At 43.9% G+C, this 18,902-nt stretch overlaps 1 protein-coding gene across 3 annotated transcripts in view; it reads left to right on the top strand.

Moving 5' to 3' along the window:
• The window catches only part of KDM4B (lysine demethylase 4B), a 155,005-nt gene that overhangs the window by 112,407 nt on the left and 23,696 nt on the right, over positions 1–18,902 (top strand). For 2 of the 3 annotated variants that reach the window (XM_039516106.1, XM_039516107.1), the window contains exons 10-12: positions 2,337–2,509; positions 8,773–9,299; positions 16,485–16,605. In XM_039516106.1, coding sequence (XP_039372040.1) covers positions 2,337–2,509; positions 8,773–9,299; positions 16,485–16,605 — 821 coding nt within the window. Of the gene's footprint in view, positions 1–2,336; positions 2,510–8,772; positions 9,300–13,238; positions 13,860–16,484; positions 16,606–18,902 lie in introns of those variants that run through there. The other variant, XM_039516108.1, reaches the window with a different exon arrangement.

The following is an 18,902-nucleotide window of genomic DNA, read 5'->3' as shown; positions in this document are numbered from 1 at the left end:
CCCAGATTATTTCAAAATCGCTGTGATGCACTTTTCAAGCTGTTGAACACTTGGTCCAGTGACCTCACTTAGCCATATTCTCCATATGTTTATAACTCCTGGATTGAAATAATTCTACCTGAACACCCCTGCTTTCCTCACCAGGGTGAAGTGTATCTTGTTCTGTGAGTTTGTCCAAACTCTTCAGTTTAAACTACTCCTTAAATCACATTGAAATAAATCTCTTTTGAAAAGAGGCAAATGCCACCTTTTTGGCTTTTTCATCCTTTCCAGATAGTTTTCAAACCCCATAATCAGCTAAGTGCTCCACGCTGTGAGCTCTCCAAAGCAGTAATGTTCTCATGGAAAGATCACCTTAATTTCATGTGGTCGTGTAGATTATCTGCCCATGGCTTCCTTTTAGCTAGATTTACAGTCTGACCGTTTCTGATATTGGAAATGTGTCCAGGTAGGTAACATGGTCTTTCTTCTAGTAATGTCAACCCATCTACTTGTAACTCCAGAAATACAATTTCATCAGATGGGAGTGCTGTCTTTTTTTCTCCCCTGCTTATATCCCTGCAGCTTCAGGAGGGAGAAGAGCACTGTGAAACCTTTATTGCATCCAATATGAGGTTAAAGCTTTGCAACCTGTTGCAGCCTTTGTGCCATGCTTGTGAATAATAGGGGTGAAAGACACCCTTTACCACAAATAGCCTCCAAAACTTGATTCTACTTTACCAACTACAGAAGACTTAACTTCTAACAGAATTTTGTTCATTTCTCTCCCTTCTGAGGAGGTGGTATGTTTTCAGGATCTTAGTGAAGAGAAAAGCTGTGATACTTCTGGGTTCAGCTGCATGCTCTGGCTAATGAATGTCTTGCAGGTGTGAAGTTAACATCTATACTTAGAGGGCGACCATACGGTTAGAGTCTAGCAATTATAAATTACTGTGCACGTTGATCAACTTTCTTCTGTATTAATCATTCATTATTTCTCAGGTTGTTTTTTTCTTTTATGATTTGTTGCCTCATTAAGAGCTCTGTTAAACTTCATTCTACTCCCAGTCTAATTAGCAGCTGAGTTTATGGACAGGATCTGTGGATGTGAAGCTGGATTCCAGCTCCTGTAGAGTCTTGGGCAGATGAGTTGTCATAGATGGCATTGCGTTCCTTTGTAATGTGGTGGCAGATTCAGTGGCATGGAATGGGGACACCATATGGAAGCTGGTACTTTCGAAAATCTCTGCATGCTAAAATGATGATGAAAGTCTCAGCTCTCTGAATCAGTCTCTGCTGATAAAGGGTTTTGTTAGGCTCAGATCCAGAGTTCAGAGATCTATTTGAGATACTGTTTTAAAAACTAAATGAAATGTGGCTCCTAAACTGGAGAGATGCCCTGGTTTCCTGTCCCCTAGGGTCACTATCCTCAATCTTCTCCCTCTTGGACTTCACCAACAAGCCATGTTGCTCTCAGTAAGGGTGTTGTCTCCATTAGGCCTTTAGTGTCAAATTGATGCTTGATATCTAATGTGCTTCTTTAGTTAGCCTTCCCCATCACCCTTGAGCCTTATGAATTGTACTGCTACTGTATCAAGTTTCTCAAAAAGCCATAGACTGTCTACATTGACTTAGTGTAGTTCCCTAAGCAGTCCATGCCTTGCTTTTTAAAAATTGGCAGCATTTATCATAGATTATTAGGGTTGGAAGGGACCTCAGGAGATCATCTAGTCCAACCCCCTGCTCAAAGCAGGACCAATCCCCAAATGGGCCCCCTCAAGGATTGAACTCACAACTCTGGGTTTAGCAGGCCAATGCTCAAACCACTGAGCTATCCCTCCCCGCCATGGTAGTGTCCGCTAGCTGGATTGTGTTTCCTTTGCAGAGTATACCTTCAGATTTCTGAAGGGAGGCAAACAGACATCTAGAAAGAGACAAAAAGGTGGAGTGCAGGCAGAGAACAAAATATGACACTTTTCCCCCTACTTCTATAGAAAGTTTGCAGAAAGTGGGCAAAAAGAGATTAGATTAAAAATACGGGTTTAAAATTACTGTAACTACAGCATCAGTGTACATTAATGGTGAAAACTTTCTTGGGGAACCTTAGGGATTCCTCGAATTAATAGTCTTTCATGGCTCCTGGGAATGGATCTTAGATGTTGTGCTGTGTCAGGCTTACCTGTTCAATTTTAGACGTCTGCTCTGTCCCTGCGGCTGGCATAAGCCATTGTTAGCCAGCCTGTGTTCTCTCTCCCAGGAAGATTGTTTGATTTCTATACTGAGCCCTTTGCAAGACAGTAATCATTTATGAGCTGAAGGCTGTTTCTTTATGTGAAACATTATTTCTGCTCTTCCAGGTCTCACAGAAAAAGAAGTCAACCCAGAAGGCATAAAACAGAGGATCAGAAGTCTCTTGGGGAAGTCATAGCTATGGAGACTGCCCTGGAAGAAGTCAAAATGAAGGAGGAGGTGAAAAGGGGACCAGATCTAGATGAAGAGGAGAGAAGTAAAGTGACTGAGGGGGGAGAAGGTAAGGGTCATGTTCACTGATGGGCACACTGTTCTTAAACAGAAGTGGAGCAAACTGTTTCTCCAGAAGCAGCAAAGAATCCTGTGGCACCTTATAGACTAACAGACGTTTTGCAGCATGAGCTTTCGTGGGTGAATGCCCACTTCGTCGGATGCAAGAGCCACTCTTGCATCCGACGAAGTGGGCATTCACCCACAAAAGCTCATGCTGCAAAACGTCTGTTAGTCTATAAGGTGCCACAGGATTCTTTGCTGCTTTTACAGAACCAGACTAACACGGCTACCTCTCTGATACATGTTTCTCCAGAATGCATTTTTAAATAACTTATCTAGCGTTGTTTATTCCTCCTGAAAAATCAGTGGAGTCTTTCCCTGTATTAAGTCTGTACTTTCTGAGATACACCATCATTTACAGTAGCAATTGATTTTTCCCTCTAAGAATGCAGTCCAAATAGCTTTCTTGGCAGGGCTTGGTAGTTTTGCCAAAGCTATTAGTTTTGTAAAAATATAATTACAAGAGTAATATATTTTTTAAAATATTGCATAAAGGAATGACTCAATACACTTTTGGTCCCCTCCTGTGAGAAGGAATGTTTTGTGCATTCTCGTGGGCATTAGATTCCCCCTACCTCCCCTCCTCCCCCACAGGAGGCTGCAAATAAAGCTGATCTTTAGATGTGTGAGATCCCCAGGTGCCACAGGAGTGAGGGCAGAAATTTGACTGAGCTTCTTATTTCCTCCAAACCATCTGGTGGAGGGGAGAGATTAGACTTATCTCTGAGTGGCTGAGCTAGCACAAGTCCCCGGGATCCCCACAGAACCAGCACAGGTTCCAAACTTCGCTTCAGGAGAGGAAGTGTTGTCTAATCTGATCAGGGAACTGGGAGTGAAGACAAGGGCTGCTTTCCCCAGCTTTGCCACTGAACCTCTAAGGGTGTTTTGGCAAGTCACTGAACCTCACTCTGGCTGCTTTTTACACATCCATTCAGTGGATGTGATATTTATTAACCTTGCAGGATTGTTGTGAGAAGTGTTTTTGTAAAGTGCTTTAAAAGCCTTGGTTTAGAGGCACCATGTCAAGGAGAAAGTATATTGAAGGTTTGGCACAGTGTGTGGCCTGGCTTGCGGCTGGTGAGCGATCTGTTTCTCTCTAGGTCACGTGATATGTGTTGATGCTCACTGCTGAAGAACCAAGTCTTTTCTTAGAAATCTGTAGCTCTTCCCACTAGGGGCCCTTTCTGTTGCCACTAAAGCAGTCTGTCTCAGTGCTGTATTGATTGTGGCAGTTCATACTGCTGGTAAGCTTTTCCTTCACCTGACTTTTGAGGAACTCTAAAACACTTAACAAACATTAATGGATTCATCTTCATATAGCGTATACCCCCTTATTATTCCCAATTAAATTTGGGGGGGAAACTGAGGCAGCAGAGGTTTAAATGTCATGGTGACAATGTCACACAGGAAGTCTGTGGAAGACCTGGGACTAGATCTCAGCTTCCTGATGTCTCATGGGAGACTAGATATAAGTGGCAGGGACCGATCTGAGATCCTTAGACTGGAAGAGAGGAGAGAAGAATGGCTGTGTTCTAATACACCTGATTTTGCCCATCTTCTTGCATGCCATGGTCTGCATTCTCATCCTCAAGCTTCATACAGATTTCAGCTAAATGATTTGATTTTCCCTTGTTTACTTTTGAAGTCTGTACAGAGTGCGGAAGAGAGCACCTGGCTGACCTGAGCAAGTAGTTGCATATTTTCCTCTTCCTTTTTCCTTATCTCCTTCCCACCCCAGCTTCCTCATTTTGCTTTAATTTTTAGTCTGGTTGTAAAGGGATTTTCCACTTATACCAGAAAGGAGGAGGAAAGCAGGTTGGGAGGGGGAGAAGGAAGAGTGGGATTCTTCAGAGATCACTGGCAGCTTTCAAGAAATAAGTCTTTCATGTTGTTGTTTTGGACTTCTTGAATATTAATAGCTGTGGTTTTAAGGGTTTCTCACCCAGAAACTTGACAGTGTTTTCTCTTTGCCTTTTATGACTAAGCTTTATGTTAGTAATTTATCATTTCAGTATCAATGCTTTCAGAATTTCCTAGCAGATTTTCTTGTGACTAGAAGTTAAGGAGAACGCCTTCCAGCTCTGCTCCTCTCTGAGTGAGTTAGAAAGAAGGTAATGCATGTACCAACAGGTGCTATCTGCCATGCTGTGCATGTTATCAGTGCTGCAGGGCTGGGATGTAGACTCCTGTGCTTCACAGGAGGACCTTGCCTTTTGTTGTGAAAAGAAGCAATGAGACAGCTAACTGTAAAGTAGTTATATATGTATTTTATTGTGCACCACTTTGCATTTAAAGATGACACAACCACATTAATCCTATTGCATTTTGCAATTACACACACACACACACACTCTCTCACATGAAGTAATGCTTTGGTTAGAATGCCCACAGACCAGAGGTAAGAAATTCAAGTTCATGCCAACGATTTGTTATTGCCATGTCCTCTGGTGCCTGTAATAATACATTTTATATGTTTATAAAATAACGGATTAGACAGCCCTGCAATACCTAAACACTACAGTTCAGTCAAGAGCACAGTAGACATGTCATCTTGAATTCTTTTATTGCCAGGTAGGGCATCACTGAGTGTCACTCTGTTTTCTTCCAGCATTGTTTGGGGAGGGGAGGGATAAATAAAGTTATTGGGACACAGTAGTCCTGTCATAATGTGATGCAAAATCATGTCTTGACACCACATCAAAATGTGTTAAGGTAGTGTTGACCAGCAACGTATTTCAGATAACTTTCTAGCATCCTTTGGGACAGTCAGCCCTGTCAGAATGAAAACTGTTCTTTATTATTATTATTATTATTATAAAAGTCAAATGTCATGCTAGCTACCACCTGCTCCATAGAGAGTCAGTCTGCTGCTTCATTTGACCACACATGGCTACTGGAAGGTGCTTCCTTCCCCTAGGGTTCAGTGTGCCACTCCTGTATCACTTCTAGCTTCTGTTAGCTTGCAAGTTTGAGACCCAGCTGGGTTCCCTCACAAATAATTTGAAGGGCGTAAACATAAAGGATGGAGAGGACTGTTTTATGGTGTGGAGTCCACACCAAAAAGTAATGAAATGAAGATAAGAAAGTGAAAATGAAACTATTACTAGGAAGAGACAATGAAATAATCTCCATGACTCCTAGAGAGTCTCTCACACTGTGGGATAGTCTCCAAAGTGGACAGGTGAAAGCCCTGTGATTTGGAACACTTAAAATGATTTGGACAAAACACTAGAAATCACTTCATGGAGCAATGCAGCATTATTAGAGGGATGCAGTGGAGAAAGATTTGCTAGGTTTCTCACATCTCTAATTCCTATTGTGGTTCTATGATTGCTGTGCTGCTAGATTGATGCGTCCATCTTATAGTTCCTTAAATTGTATTGTCGACAACTTAAAAAGTATTCAACTACAGCTGGGCCTGAATTGCTGCTGTTAATGTCTGTCTCCAGTCTTCTGTGCCAGTGCAGATATTTGGGCTTATAGTTGTTTCTTAGTAGCAGATGAAGTCAGTACTCTGCAGAGTTTTCAAATGTAGGTGCCTAAAGTTAGACTCCTACATAAGTAGCCTGATTTTTCAGAAGTATTGAGCATCTGCAATTTCCATTGAAATTGGCGTACATTTTCTACCTGCCTCTGCCCAGCCAGCTTCCCCTCCAAAAATGAAACTACTATTGCATTTTTAAAGTTTTCATGTCTACCTGCTGTGCTATTTAGATTCATCTTCAGTGAATGAATAGCTACCCAGGGTCCCTACACTAATCCATTGTAATGAAAAGGTAGTGATTTAAAAATAAAGACCCCTTCTACATCTGTAAGTGCTTCTGATTAACAGACTTCCCCGTCAAATCTCACTCTGTTATTCCTGGATTCTGGTGTATCTTTCAGCTATACCTGTAAACTACATCTTTTGTCTTCTTAACATTTAAACTTTTAAACATAGGCCTGGATACCAGCTGCTATCAAATTAGCCCGTTTAGAAGTCGTCAAAGTCAGTGAATGACTTTCATTTTGTTGCTTGGGTAGAGAATTCTCTGAGTGTATAGAGAGTAAATATGATCTGTTCTTGTGTGACTGAGGAGAAATCCAATTTGACTTTCATTCAATGTGTTTTTCTCTCTAAGGAAATTCAGTATTGCTTTCTGTGTGATACTACAAACCAGTTTATCTGAAGTGCTACTTACACAAATACAACAATAACTATTTGGGCTGGCCTTGTAGCCAGTTTTATAAATTAGTATAAATAAAACCCTCAGAACACACACTCCTGGGAAATGTCCAGATTTAGATGTCCACCTAAAAGACTTCAGCAGGGATTCTTACAGCTTCATCTTACTCTGGGTTTAATCATTTTTACAGAGTATCACATTATTCAGTGGCAGCTTATCTGATTTTCTGCAGTGAGCTAAGCCTGGCCAGTGGGTTTTGACTACTCCTTTTTAATGGCAGATTCTGAGCTTTGGAGTTGGTCGGTAACCTTCATTATTAGGGTAACGTTCTCTCTCTCTCTGCTCCCACTTCTGGGTTCTGGTTTTCTCCCTCCCTTCCCCATCCTATTAGTAGGGAGAGTGACCTTTTGCAACAGAGTCATCCAGCCCTAGCAGCTGTAGTTGAAAAACAATCTTTTATTAAACAAATTGTGGGCTGGCATCGTCTGTGGAACATCTATTATTTACTTTCCTTTGAGTGGACGGATAACTTTATTCATGAAATGTGGGGAGGGGTGAGCACGGGGAACATAATTCACTGCAGATGCAATAAGGGAAACAGTCAAGACATCTTCCATCCTGACCCAGAGATGCTCACCAAGGCCCAGGAGGCATTTTAATCATGGCTGTTCTGGAATGCTCTGAAATCAAATTGGCCCAATCATTTTGCAGGGTTATATTGGGAGGGAAGGTGGGGAGAGAGGAGAGAAGGTCTCTGTTTTATGGGTGGTTCCCGTCTCTGTAGAAAAATATTGGGGGATCTATCTGCCCAAGAAATTTGTGTGCTGTCACCGCTTTGTAAGAGAGATGTGACAGTATGCAGATAAAATGAATGGCGGGGCCTCGGGAGGGAGAGATTAAAGCAAGCGTTGAAAATGCCCAGCACAGTAGCCGCTACTGAGATGGTGTTGGTAATAGACCTGGTTCAGTGCTGTTTGATTCATGGTTTAAAGCCATCTTTCTAAGGACCTTGTGTTAGAAGTCTTTCAGTAAAGTGATTTAGGTGGCTTGGTTCGATGCTTCATTTCCCAGGGTTGTTGACTGCAGTGGATATACAGTAATACTCACATACCAGCAATGCTTTTACATGGAGGGAACAGTAATTGGGGATGGTTTTGAGATGGGGCATGAAATGGGATATGGAAATCCCCCAAATACATATTGTTCTGCTCAGAGTTTGTCAAAGGCAGAACTGTCCTTCCACCTCTGGACTATGACCCTATCAAACCGGAATCCTAAAATAAAGAGGCCTACTTACACGTGACTTAATTATGGGGATTTTGGGGCCAAATGGCCATATTTTCCAGCTTAGGTTTTGTCAGGGTGCCAAGAAGTGAGTGAGATGCTCCGATGTTTAGTGCCTTGATTCATACACTTCCTTAAGTGGGAAGGATTTTCTGACATTGGTACATTGGCTTCTGGTAACTATCACTTCCCCCAGTGAACAGTAAGGCAAACGAGAAACCATGTGAAATAGCTAGTGAGGGAAGTACGTAGAACTTGCCTTCGCTTAATCTTCTATTCCAGTGTGGTAACCCAGTCATGTTGTGTTCTAGGATCAGAATTCCAGTTAGCTTGACGTCACTATTTCTGCCTAGGCTGACGACTGGTATTGGGTAACTCACTTATGTTAATACAAGATACATGTGAACCTTGAAGCTCTCAGTCCAGTTTCTGGTGGACAGGTGTCTTCTGTCCCCGTTGACATTCACATTGGCAGTCTTAGCAGGCAGGTCAAAGACTGAATAGGAAACAGGCACAAAATGAGTTCTGATTTCTAGAGCCAGTCCTTTGGCGTCAGAGCTGAGGGGCAACATGGTGTATCCTGTGTGGCCAGTGCCCATGCTGCACCTGTTCCAAAGATCATGGGGTTTCTATTGCCTGTCCTGTTAATCCAGTGCTTTTTGACCAACATTAAACTCATTTGTACACGGGGGAAGGTGAAATAAAAGAATGTGCTGACATTTCAGCATGTAAAGTTGATTCTTGCCCATTTCTTTAACAGGAGACAGTAAGGTAAAGGGCCGTCCCCCAAAAGTAAAAGGTGAGAGAAAGAAGAAGCACCCTCACCATCAGCACCACCACCATCACAGTCATCACCTGCAGCCACCTCAGCCTCCTTTGCAGCAGCAGCTGCTGCCACCGCCTCCTCCACAGCCACAGCAGCAACCAGCAGAGGAAGAGGCATCAGCAGCGCAGCCACTGATTCCTGTAGCAGCACCAGCATCTGCCACGCCAGAGAAGAGCTTACCCTCTGCTCCCCTCAACATCGTCCTGCCCTCAGAGGTGCCAAGCGAGGAGGATGACTTTAAGCCCCGACCCATCATTCCCATGCTTTATGTGGTTCCACGGACCAAAAAGGTGGTCTTTGAAAAGGAGCGCATATCCTGCCAGCAGGCCTTTGAGCAGTTTGCCACACAAAAAGGCCAGGTTTGGCGGGAGCAGGTGGTCCCTTTGGAGCTCACTGTGAAGGAGGAAGAGAGCGGAGAAGCAGAAAATGCAGATGTTGCCACTGAGGTCAGTGACTTACAGGTATGTTCCAGAAGGAGGGCTCTGTAGCACCTGCTGCTGATGTAAGTAACCATTGATTATCAGGAGATCAATAAATATTGCTTCCAGGGAAAGTACTGGTGGGACAGTAGTGTGCCTCATGGGATCTGAGCTAAAATTCTGTAATGCTTTGGAGCAGTGGTTCTCAACATGTACCCTTAGGGTTACACAGCGGTCTTCCAAGAGGTGTACATCACCTCATCTAGCTATTTGCCTACTTTTACAGCAGGCTAACTTATATTCCAATTGATTCATTTTATAATTATATGGTACAAATGAGAAAGTCAGCAGTTTTTCAGTAATAGTGAGCTGTGACACTTTTTTTTATATTTTTAAGTCTGATTTTGTAAGCAACTAGCTCTTAAGTGAGGTGGATCTTGGAGGTACATAGGACAAATCAGACTCCTGAAAGGGTACAATAGTTTGGAAAGGCTGAGAGGACTTACTTTGCTTTGGAGGACTTACTTCCAGCCATGTGGGTTCTCCCTCTTTTCCTCCCCAAATCTGACTCTGCTGTGTCTATTTGAGCTCTTAAGGACCATTCCCCACGTTATACAGTGGAACAAACACAATGTTCTGTTGTGCAGCATTGTATCTTGTTCTCTTGTATAGCTATGCAATATACTGTGCCCCACTTGTGCCTTTAGAGTGTAAGCTTTTCAATGAGGGACTTGCAGCTTGTGCAGAACCTCTTACACTTACAGGGACTTCCTTTGCATGTGCGATAGCTGCAAGAATTGATGTACCTAGATCCTCTGGAAAATTGATTGGTTCTATAGATCTTTACCCCAGCAAGCTTTTGATTCAGCTTTGCAATGGCCTGTTGTTGTGTGGTGGAGAGTGGTGCGTTGAACCTGAATCTAGGAAAAGGCCATAGTGATGCTAGTTGGAAGAGGAAAATGTTTTTAAGAATTTGCTGACTCTGTCCTCTGCCCCTCCTCCCCATTTTTCAAAGAGATGCTAAGCCCTGAGATCCTGTTTGACTCAACACTGAGTCTAGTCTGAACAAGAACTATCAGTGGCACAAAAGCCGCCACCTTTCACCTTCAGCTTGCTAGGAAACTCTGCCTCTCCCCCCGCTCCCCCGGATGAGGCGCTTGCCACAATGAACAATGCCACAGGCCTTGTCTACACTAGAGAAACCAGTCGGTGGTATTTCAATACTTGGTTTTATGGCCAGTTATTCAGCTGCCCATTTGAGTATTTCCACATTGGCAATGTAGCACCAAGTTAAAGACCCCTACAATTTTGCTGCTGCGCTGGTTGTGGTGCCATGCCCACTAGGAATGTATCCGAGTTCCCAGCACTGCTGTCTGTCATCGTGCTATATTGGGTAACGTTTGCCATGCCACTGAGGACCTAGGAGGGTTGTGGGAGGGAGGGGTTAAACTCCCATAGTCTTTGGGACACTCCAGTAATTGGCTGTGGGGTATTCCAGTATTTACCTTGTTGCCGGTATTCGTTCCAAACTGTTTTTGGAACCTGTAGGCTAGCGCAAACACTCTCAAGCGTGTCCCGCACCTGTGAAGAAAGGTTTATGCTAGAGTTTAGGAAAAACTACCGCGAGGCAGCAGAGGCAGCTGCTGAGATGCAGTGGATTGTTTTTCAAGACCTCATGCTGAGTGTTGGAGACCAAAAGAATGGTACCTGGAGTCACCTGTCAACTTGGACTTTCAGAGTACATTTCTCTGATTTATTCCTGAATGAGTTTCCAATGGTGGGGAGAGATGCTTTGGGGCATGCGCACGAGCACAAAGTGGTGGGACATGAATGTGCTTGTGATCTGGGATGTCCTGCAGTGACTTCAGAATTTCAGGAAGAATTCCTGGACCTCTGTGCTGAGCTCACCCGGACATTACAACACTAGAATGCTCATTTCTCCAGGCTGATGGAGGATCTCAGTGACAGCAGTGTGCAAGCTAGCTATCCCAGTCAGCTACTAGTCAGTTAGGAATCACTTTGGGGTCCATAAGTCCACTGTAGGCACTGTTGTGACAGAGGTGAACATGACCATGTACTGCAAGAGGCATGTGATCAGCGTGCAGGACATTATAGCAAGCTTTGAACCATTATTTACTCAGTTTTACCAGTGCATTGATGAAACACAGCTGCTAGCTCAGCAAAGCCTTAGAGTGCTTTAACAAGAAGAGGTAGCACTCCTTTTTGATGCAGGTCACGGTATATCATTGTAGTCAGTTCATGCAGATTTGTGTTGGCTGGCCTGGGAAGGTGCAAGTGATTCTCAAACTCACCCATTTTCCACAAAGACCAAAAATTAGACCTCTGTTCCCACCTCCAGTTGAATTGACATTAGTTAAATCGCTGTCTCTAATGCTATTCTGCATATGTGCTTCCCTGGTTTATGAAAACAAATCCTCAAGGGAATGGAAGACTCAGCTATACCCTGAGGAAATGGAGGATATCAGTAGAGTCAGCGATAGATTGAAGGCCACCTTGCAAGAACTGTCTGGACAAACTTCCTTATTATCTCTCCTGCTTGTTGTGTTTTGCACAATATACCTGAAAGAGATTTAAAGCTGACTGGAATATACGGTCCTAGACACTTGCATCAGGCCGTGCACATGTGGAGGCAAGAGTTACTGTTAGCAGAGTCACCAACAGGAGGGATACTTGGATCGGGGTGCTCTGTGCACCTATTCTGAAAACAGGGCAAAGGACTACATTTCATTGTCAGTATGTTGTGACCTCTGTATTCATTTGCTGTATGAAGATAATGAGGAAGGGAATGTGTGTGCGCCCAGGGGGTAGGGGGGATGTTATTTTTATAGCCTCATAGATTTTAAGGCCAGAAGGGACCATCATGATCATCTAGTCTAACCTCCTGCACATCGCAGACCACAGAACCTCACCCATCCATTCCTGTAATAGGCCTATAACCTCTGGCTGAGTTACTGAAGTCCTTAAGTGAAGTGAAACCTGTTATGCTAGTGATATACATTGCCTTCCCATTGCATTGCTGCATAGACAAATAAATTCTAAAATGGCCTTAATGTATATTCTGAAATGTAATAGTGTATTAACTAGAGCAGATCTGATGCCCCAAGACAAACACACACAAACATCCAAACTTAGAATGCTTTGTGAGGTAAATCTGATAAGTTTTTTTTCATAGTTGTATGTAATGCTGTTTGCAAATGTTCTCCTTGTCTTGAGTGAAAAGTCTCTGATACAGCTGGGATCATGAGGTGGGAAGAAGGGAGCCTCCCGATAAGGGATATTTTCAGTGTTTTAAAATGCAGGATATTGGGCAGGAACAGGGAGTCCTATAACAAGAAGTCCTGGAGGACACATCCCTTCCATAAGCCTGGAGTGCCCCTCTATAAATTCCCATATCTGTGAATGGTGAGAGAATGATAGGGAATTACAGGAGAGAAATTCCTGCCTCACATACCTGTCCATGTGTGGATCATAATATTGTGGAGAAACAGAGCAAGGCCCTTGAGTCACAGCTTTTTCCCTTGCAGCTGGTAAACTTTCTGCTACGCCCATCAGTTCAGCAGATATGTTGTACTTGGTCTTTGGCTTTCTGTCTTAGGTTGGGGTGGTGTTAGTTTGGTGTCATGGTCCAGGTTGGTGGACTGTTTGTCTATTGGTCACAGCTGCCAATAGTCAACCACTGTCAAAGGGCAAAATGGTGAGAAAGCCAGTAACCATAATAACCCTTCGCAGAAGCCTTGCAGTGCAACAGAACGTTGATGTCTGTCTCGCCCTTGCTTCCAGTTATTACGTACGATCAATTGTACAGTCTGTCCCAGATGGTGAGCAGATTGCCTGTTGCCCCCCAGGATTGGGCTGCTGTGTAACCCAGGAGCGTTTTTGTGATGCGGTTTTGGGAGGCGGATGGGGAGGCGGGGGTAACTTTTCAATGACAAACACAGTAACAACCTTAACCTATTACAGGCTGCCCTACCCCTGGATGATATCACCTTGAGGAGGATTCCCAAAAGGCAGCGAAGGGAAATATTCAAGAGAGTTAGCGGCAAGCCGGAGAGATACGCTGCAGCTTTATTTTCCCGTATGGTTCCCCCTGATAAGCTGAGGGAATGGCGAGGCACTGTTAGCTATCATGGGGGCAGAGGGAAACGTGCTTTGCCATGCAATACGGTGGCCCGATTAAAACACCTCTTGTATAAGCGTTTCTCAGATATAGTGTCTGCAGACTGGAGGAAGATCAGGGCTAAAATCGACAAGTTGCTGGAGCTGTGATTGGCTGCACGTGGTGCCTGCACCTCTGACTACTGTGTAGCATGGAATGCACTTCACTTTCATTCTTAATGCCATACTAAGGACAATGATGCTGCCTTTGAATCGCTAACCCCCTGTGCTGTAAATTTCAAAGCAGGCCAACTTGTGCGCTAATGTATGTGCCTTACACCAAAGAGAGCCGTCGATACTGTGATTACCAGTGCATGCTGCTGGGTGGCAAGTGGGCCGGCAGATACAATAGAATGTAAATGCTTTGGCCACAGCCTGTGTGGTTTGTGCTGGAGAAATAAAATGCTTCTGTTTTTATGCTGCTTACGTTGTGGTCTCTTTGTGCCTTTTTTTAATTTGGTTTTATTTTTTGCTGCTTGTCCTCTGTTTTGGTGTGGCCGCGTGGTATCGCTCTGCCACTTAACCTGCCATTTCCCCCTGGTCTGGTGCATCTGGCAGGAGCTGGGAGATGATAGGGGGAGTTGGTACAGTAGAGGGGGGAGCGTAGGGGAAAAAAGGAGCGTATAATGAGGTGGGGATGATGGAGCAGTTGATGTTCACGTTCTTGTGTAGCTATGTCTACCCTGCCACAAATGCTAATGGTAGCAGCCATGTGAACCCCAAACATGTTCTTTGATTTTAAGCTGCTTAGCAGCTAGAGTTGTAATCTGGCAATGCTAGCATTACTCTGTATGGCCTTCACTGCCAACGGGTCCTGGCTGACGAGGTCCAGCTCATCTATCCCCTCCCTACGTTTGGGTTTTCCTGCCTGTCATTTTCATCCTAGCTGATCCATCCTCCAGAGTTCCACTGCTGTCTGCAGCGAAGTTGTGGTGGTGAGTCTTTGGCTGGAGACCTGGTTCAGATCGTGTTTACTTTTTTTTTTTTTTTAACACTGTATATGGGAAACATCAGAGTGACTTCTATTATTCTTAGCTTTCCAGTCCTTTTGTCTCAAATCCTTGCCTTTCTCCTGCCATTCAGCATTTGAGTGCTTGATGCCAGTGTGGCTAGCTGCTCAGACAAGCTCATACAGACCGTGGCACTCCTGTGATATGTTCCCAGCTGGGAAAGGACATGCTGATTGCCTCACTGTGAGGGGATAGTGTAAAGGTTTTCCTGGGACTGGGCAGTAGAACACCAAGGCATCATATTTCCGAACTCTCTTCCTCAACTTTGTAGTGGGAATATGGTTGTCAGAGCCCTGTTATCCAGGGATTTTCTCTGGGAACACGCCAGTATCATGATCATGATGGAATGGTCTTTACTGGAGGGTCTTTACTACACTGCATGAGTAGAAATCAGTGGAGATGGGACCAAGATGTCGGCTTTAACACCTGTTCACAATTTTGAGTATAGTAGTGTAAGAAAAGTGAAATATGTTTTGGATTGGACACCTTGACTCAAGCCCTAACAAATGACCCTGTGCAAGTTGTTGAATTCATTCTTGAACTTCATGGCCTGTTGTTATTACCGTGGGACAAGACGATGACAACAACAACAACAATTGCAATCAGTTAGAGTTGAAATACTGTTCCAGAAGTCGCTTGCTCTGAAAATGCCTTGTAATCAAACTCCAGGCAATGCTACGTGTATGGGTAGGTGGTTTCTTGTGGAGCTGATCCTTGAACTGTGGCATGCAGAAAGATGACCAGAGAGGCCAGTTTTGCAGTAGCTGATGCACTAGGGGACAGCAGTGGGAAACCTGCTGTAGTGGAATGGGTCTACTTGGGTGCTCAGTCAGTTGAGTTAGCATAGATTGAGACTTGTTACAAACGTTTTTAGGGTAACTATCATTGATGCCCAGCAAACAATCCATTAAAGCAATTTTTTGTGTGGATGCAAGAGCACTTTCCACCAATTAAAAGGCATTGCAATCTATCATTTTTCTCTAGTGTAGACAAGGCCTTGGTCACCTCCAGAATAGGTGACTGAAACTCAGTATATCTTGGACTGAATGTGGATAAAATGCAGATGTCCCAGTTTGTGCAGAATGCAGCTCCCTAGCTCCTCAATGGAGTGGGTCGCAACAAGCCCATCTGAAGTGTAACCACTTCAAAGGCTCACTGCAAGACCTTACTCTTTGACAAAGCACTTTCATTACATCCAGCATGATGATGATGGTGTGTGTGTTTGCAAAGATACCTTGTCCAGTTTGTGGAGAAGAATAGAAAATTCCTTTGTAGATTTCAAGGATCTATACCAGGAATCGGCAACCTTTCAGAAGTGGTGTGCTGAGTCTTCATTTATTCACTCTAATTTAAGGTTTTGCGTGCCAGTAATACATTTTAACGTTCTTAGAAGGCCTCTTTCTGTAAGTCTATAATATATAACTAAACTATTGTTGTATGTAAAGTAAATAAGGTTTTTAAAACGTTTAAGAAGCTTCATTAAAAAAATATAAATTAAAATGAAGATCCCCCCGGCCTCGTGGCCAGGACTCGGGCAGTGTGAGTGCCACTGAAAATCAGCTTGTGTGCCACCTTCGGCATGCGTGCCAGAGGTTGCCTACCCCTGATCTATACCTTCAGACTTCATTTGCCTTTGATATTGTGGTAAAGGGCACTAGAAAAACTCCCTGAGTTAGATAAGAATTTCACTCAAGGGAAGAATTTTTACCCTGAGGTTTCCAGCTGAAATGCAGGCAGCATGTTACATGACTGATCAGATCTTTCAGAGGCTAGTGAAACTGGCGAACGCCATCTGACTTTGAGGCTATTCTGGGTAGAGGAAAATGTTGTCATTTACCTTTACTTGGCATGATCTTATGGGAGGGTGTTGGCCTTATCTACCAAAATTACCTCTGGGGAGGTCCTTGGTGATCCTACCCAAAGGCAATGATGATTTTTGCGTGAGGGTTAAAGTTCCCATCCTGGGGAATTAACTTGAGTTGGCCTCTGTTGCTCCCCTAAGTTCTGGGATTCCCACGTAACATGCTCTGGTTTGTTTCAGGCCACGTCTGCTTTTTCAAAAATGAAGATGGAGATAAAGAAAAGTCGCCGTCACCCACTGGGCAAACCACCAACCCGCTCCCCATTGTCTGTGGTTAAACAGGAGGCCTCAAGTGATGAGGGTGAGTGCAAATGGCTGTCCAGAATACTGATATGCCGGGGCTACTTGCTTAGCCAGCCAGTCGCTTGACAAGCCCAGGCAAATCGTTGGGGTGGTCATTAATGGGACACCATGGCATGAGATTCTTCTGCATTTTGCTTAATTGGTGGCAGCCTCTATGCACTCAGAAGGAAGTGCCCAGCTCTAGTTTGTTTTTCTGACTTTCTGGGTGAGACCTGTTAGTTACAGGAGATGTGGGGGGAAAACATCATGGGGAAATTTGGGAGAATGATCTGGGCAATGAGTGATTAAATTCCTGTTTGGAGACAGGCTGTGGGTGCAGTGGAGAGGGAGGAAGGGCAAGTTCTTTGGTCTTACTCAAATGTCTGCATCAGTTGGCAGATCAGGACTTCAAAACACCTGCCTACAAAATCACTTTCAGATGGTCAAGCTGCACTTGACACTTCTGTCCAAAGGAGGTTTCTATGCTCCCTGGAAGAGCTTTCTGTTCACAGCTGTCCTTGCTGCACTGCTAAGTGGAAGTAATGCAGTTTGGAATCTTAAGCTATGTCGACACTACAAGCTAGGGTGTAATTCCCTTACCCATGTTGTAACGAAGCTGGTTTTGGCGGAACCCAACTGAGAGTGCCAATTCAGGACAAATTACTTAAAACAGGGCAGTTACAGCCCAAGACTGGGGGTTTTCCACCTCTAAGGCAAACCAAATCAGCCAGACAAAGAGGACTTTGGTTCTCACCCCATTGGCTAACCACAAGTCACACAAGCAATTCCCTTAGACACTCCAGTTTCCCAGTATCACCACCACTGCCACTCGTCATGGGGATGAATGGTTATGAAAACCAACACCCGAGTAAAGGAAAAAAGGTTCCCTGGATCCCAAAGAACCAAGCCCCAGACCCAGGTCAATATACAGATCAGATCTTACCCACAAATCATGCTGTTGCCAATCCTTTAGAATCTAAAGGTTTATTCATAAAAGGAAAAGGATATAGATGAGAGCTAGAATTGGTTAAATGGAATCAATTACGTACAGTAAAGGCAAAGTTCTTGGTTCAGGCTTGTAGCAGTGATGAAATAAACTGCAGGTTTAAATCAAGTCTCTGGAGTACATCCCCTGCTGGGATGGGTCAACAGTCCTTTGTTCAAAGCTCCAGAGGTAAGAAACAGGATTGAAGACCAGATGGAGATGAGCCATCAGCCTTTTATAGTTTTTTCCAGGTGTAAGAACACCTCTTTGTTCTTACTGTGGAAAATTACAGCAAAATGGAGTCTGGAGTCACATGGGCAAGTTCCTGCATACTTTGCTGATTCTCAAGGCATATCTGCCATTCTCTCAATGGGTCAGTTGCATAGCTGATGGTCCTTAATGGGCCATCAAGCAGGCTAGGCAGAGCTAACACCGTCAGCTTGTCTGGGGTGTCACCCAGAAGCATAGCATATGTTTGAAATACAGACAGTATAGAGCCAATATTCATAACTTCAGCTACAAAAATGACACATGCATACAGACAGCATAATCATAACCAGCAACCCATAACCTGGTCTTAGACACCTCATTTGACCTCCTTTATACAAGATTTGGTGCCCCTACAGGACTTTGGTTGCAACCATGTTCTATATAGTTCCAGTTCAAATCAATAACGTGACACATGTACACATACTGGCACTGGCTCGTGGGTATGTATTTGGCACAACTAAGCCGTGCCTCCGCTGCCGCTACCAGTGCTACTGCAGCTACACTGGTATTTATACTTCATGCTAGGTTGATGAGAGCTAGTGCAAGCAGAGAAATCACACCCCTAGCTCATAGTGTAGACATACCTGTAGCCAGGGAAAATACTGCATATGGGTGTAGTGCTCCTGGCATGAACCTGTGTTCTCCTTCATCCTCATATAGAATGAATGGAATTAGGTGGGGAGACAGTTAAAGGCTGATTTCCTCTTTAACAAACTGGGAACTAGACTTTACTGCGGGGCCCTTTGGTTCCATGCTCCTGCAGTGCAGCAGGCTGGAAATCTTGCAGCAGATTCAGAAGGGTTTTTTTTTTTTAAAAAGGGTGGTCTCCACTGAATTAAATCAGAAAATGAATAATACAGTCGGTATCTATGCCTTGTATTAATTGTAATGTTTAATATTTTACTCTGCCTCTGATCCTTTTTCTGCATGCCCCATGTACTTGAATGTGTAGAAATTGTCATGGGGAGGCTTTGGCAGTGAGGTAGGGGAGAAATGGGGGGTTTGTCACCCAGAAAAGAATGGGGAAGAAGTTTAGAGTTGTGGGAGAAGCAAATTAGCTG

This window comes from Mauremys reevesii, linkage group 26 (genome assembly GCF_016161935.1).
Source record: "Mauremys reevesii isolate NIE-2019 linkage group 26, ASM1616193v1, whole genome shotgun sequence".
NCBI classification, from domain to species: domain Eukaryota; kingdom Metazoa; phylum Chordata; order Testudines; family Geoemydidae; genus Mauremys; species Mauremys reevesii.
The sequence above is the reverse complement of the archived record's forward strand: the minus strand, read 5'-3'. Positions and strand labels throughout refer to the sequence as shown.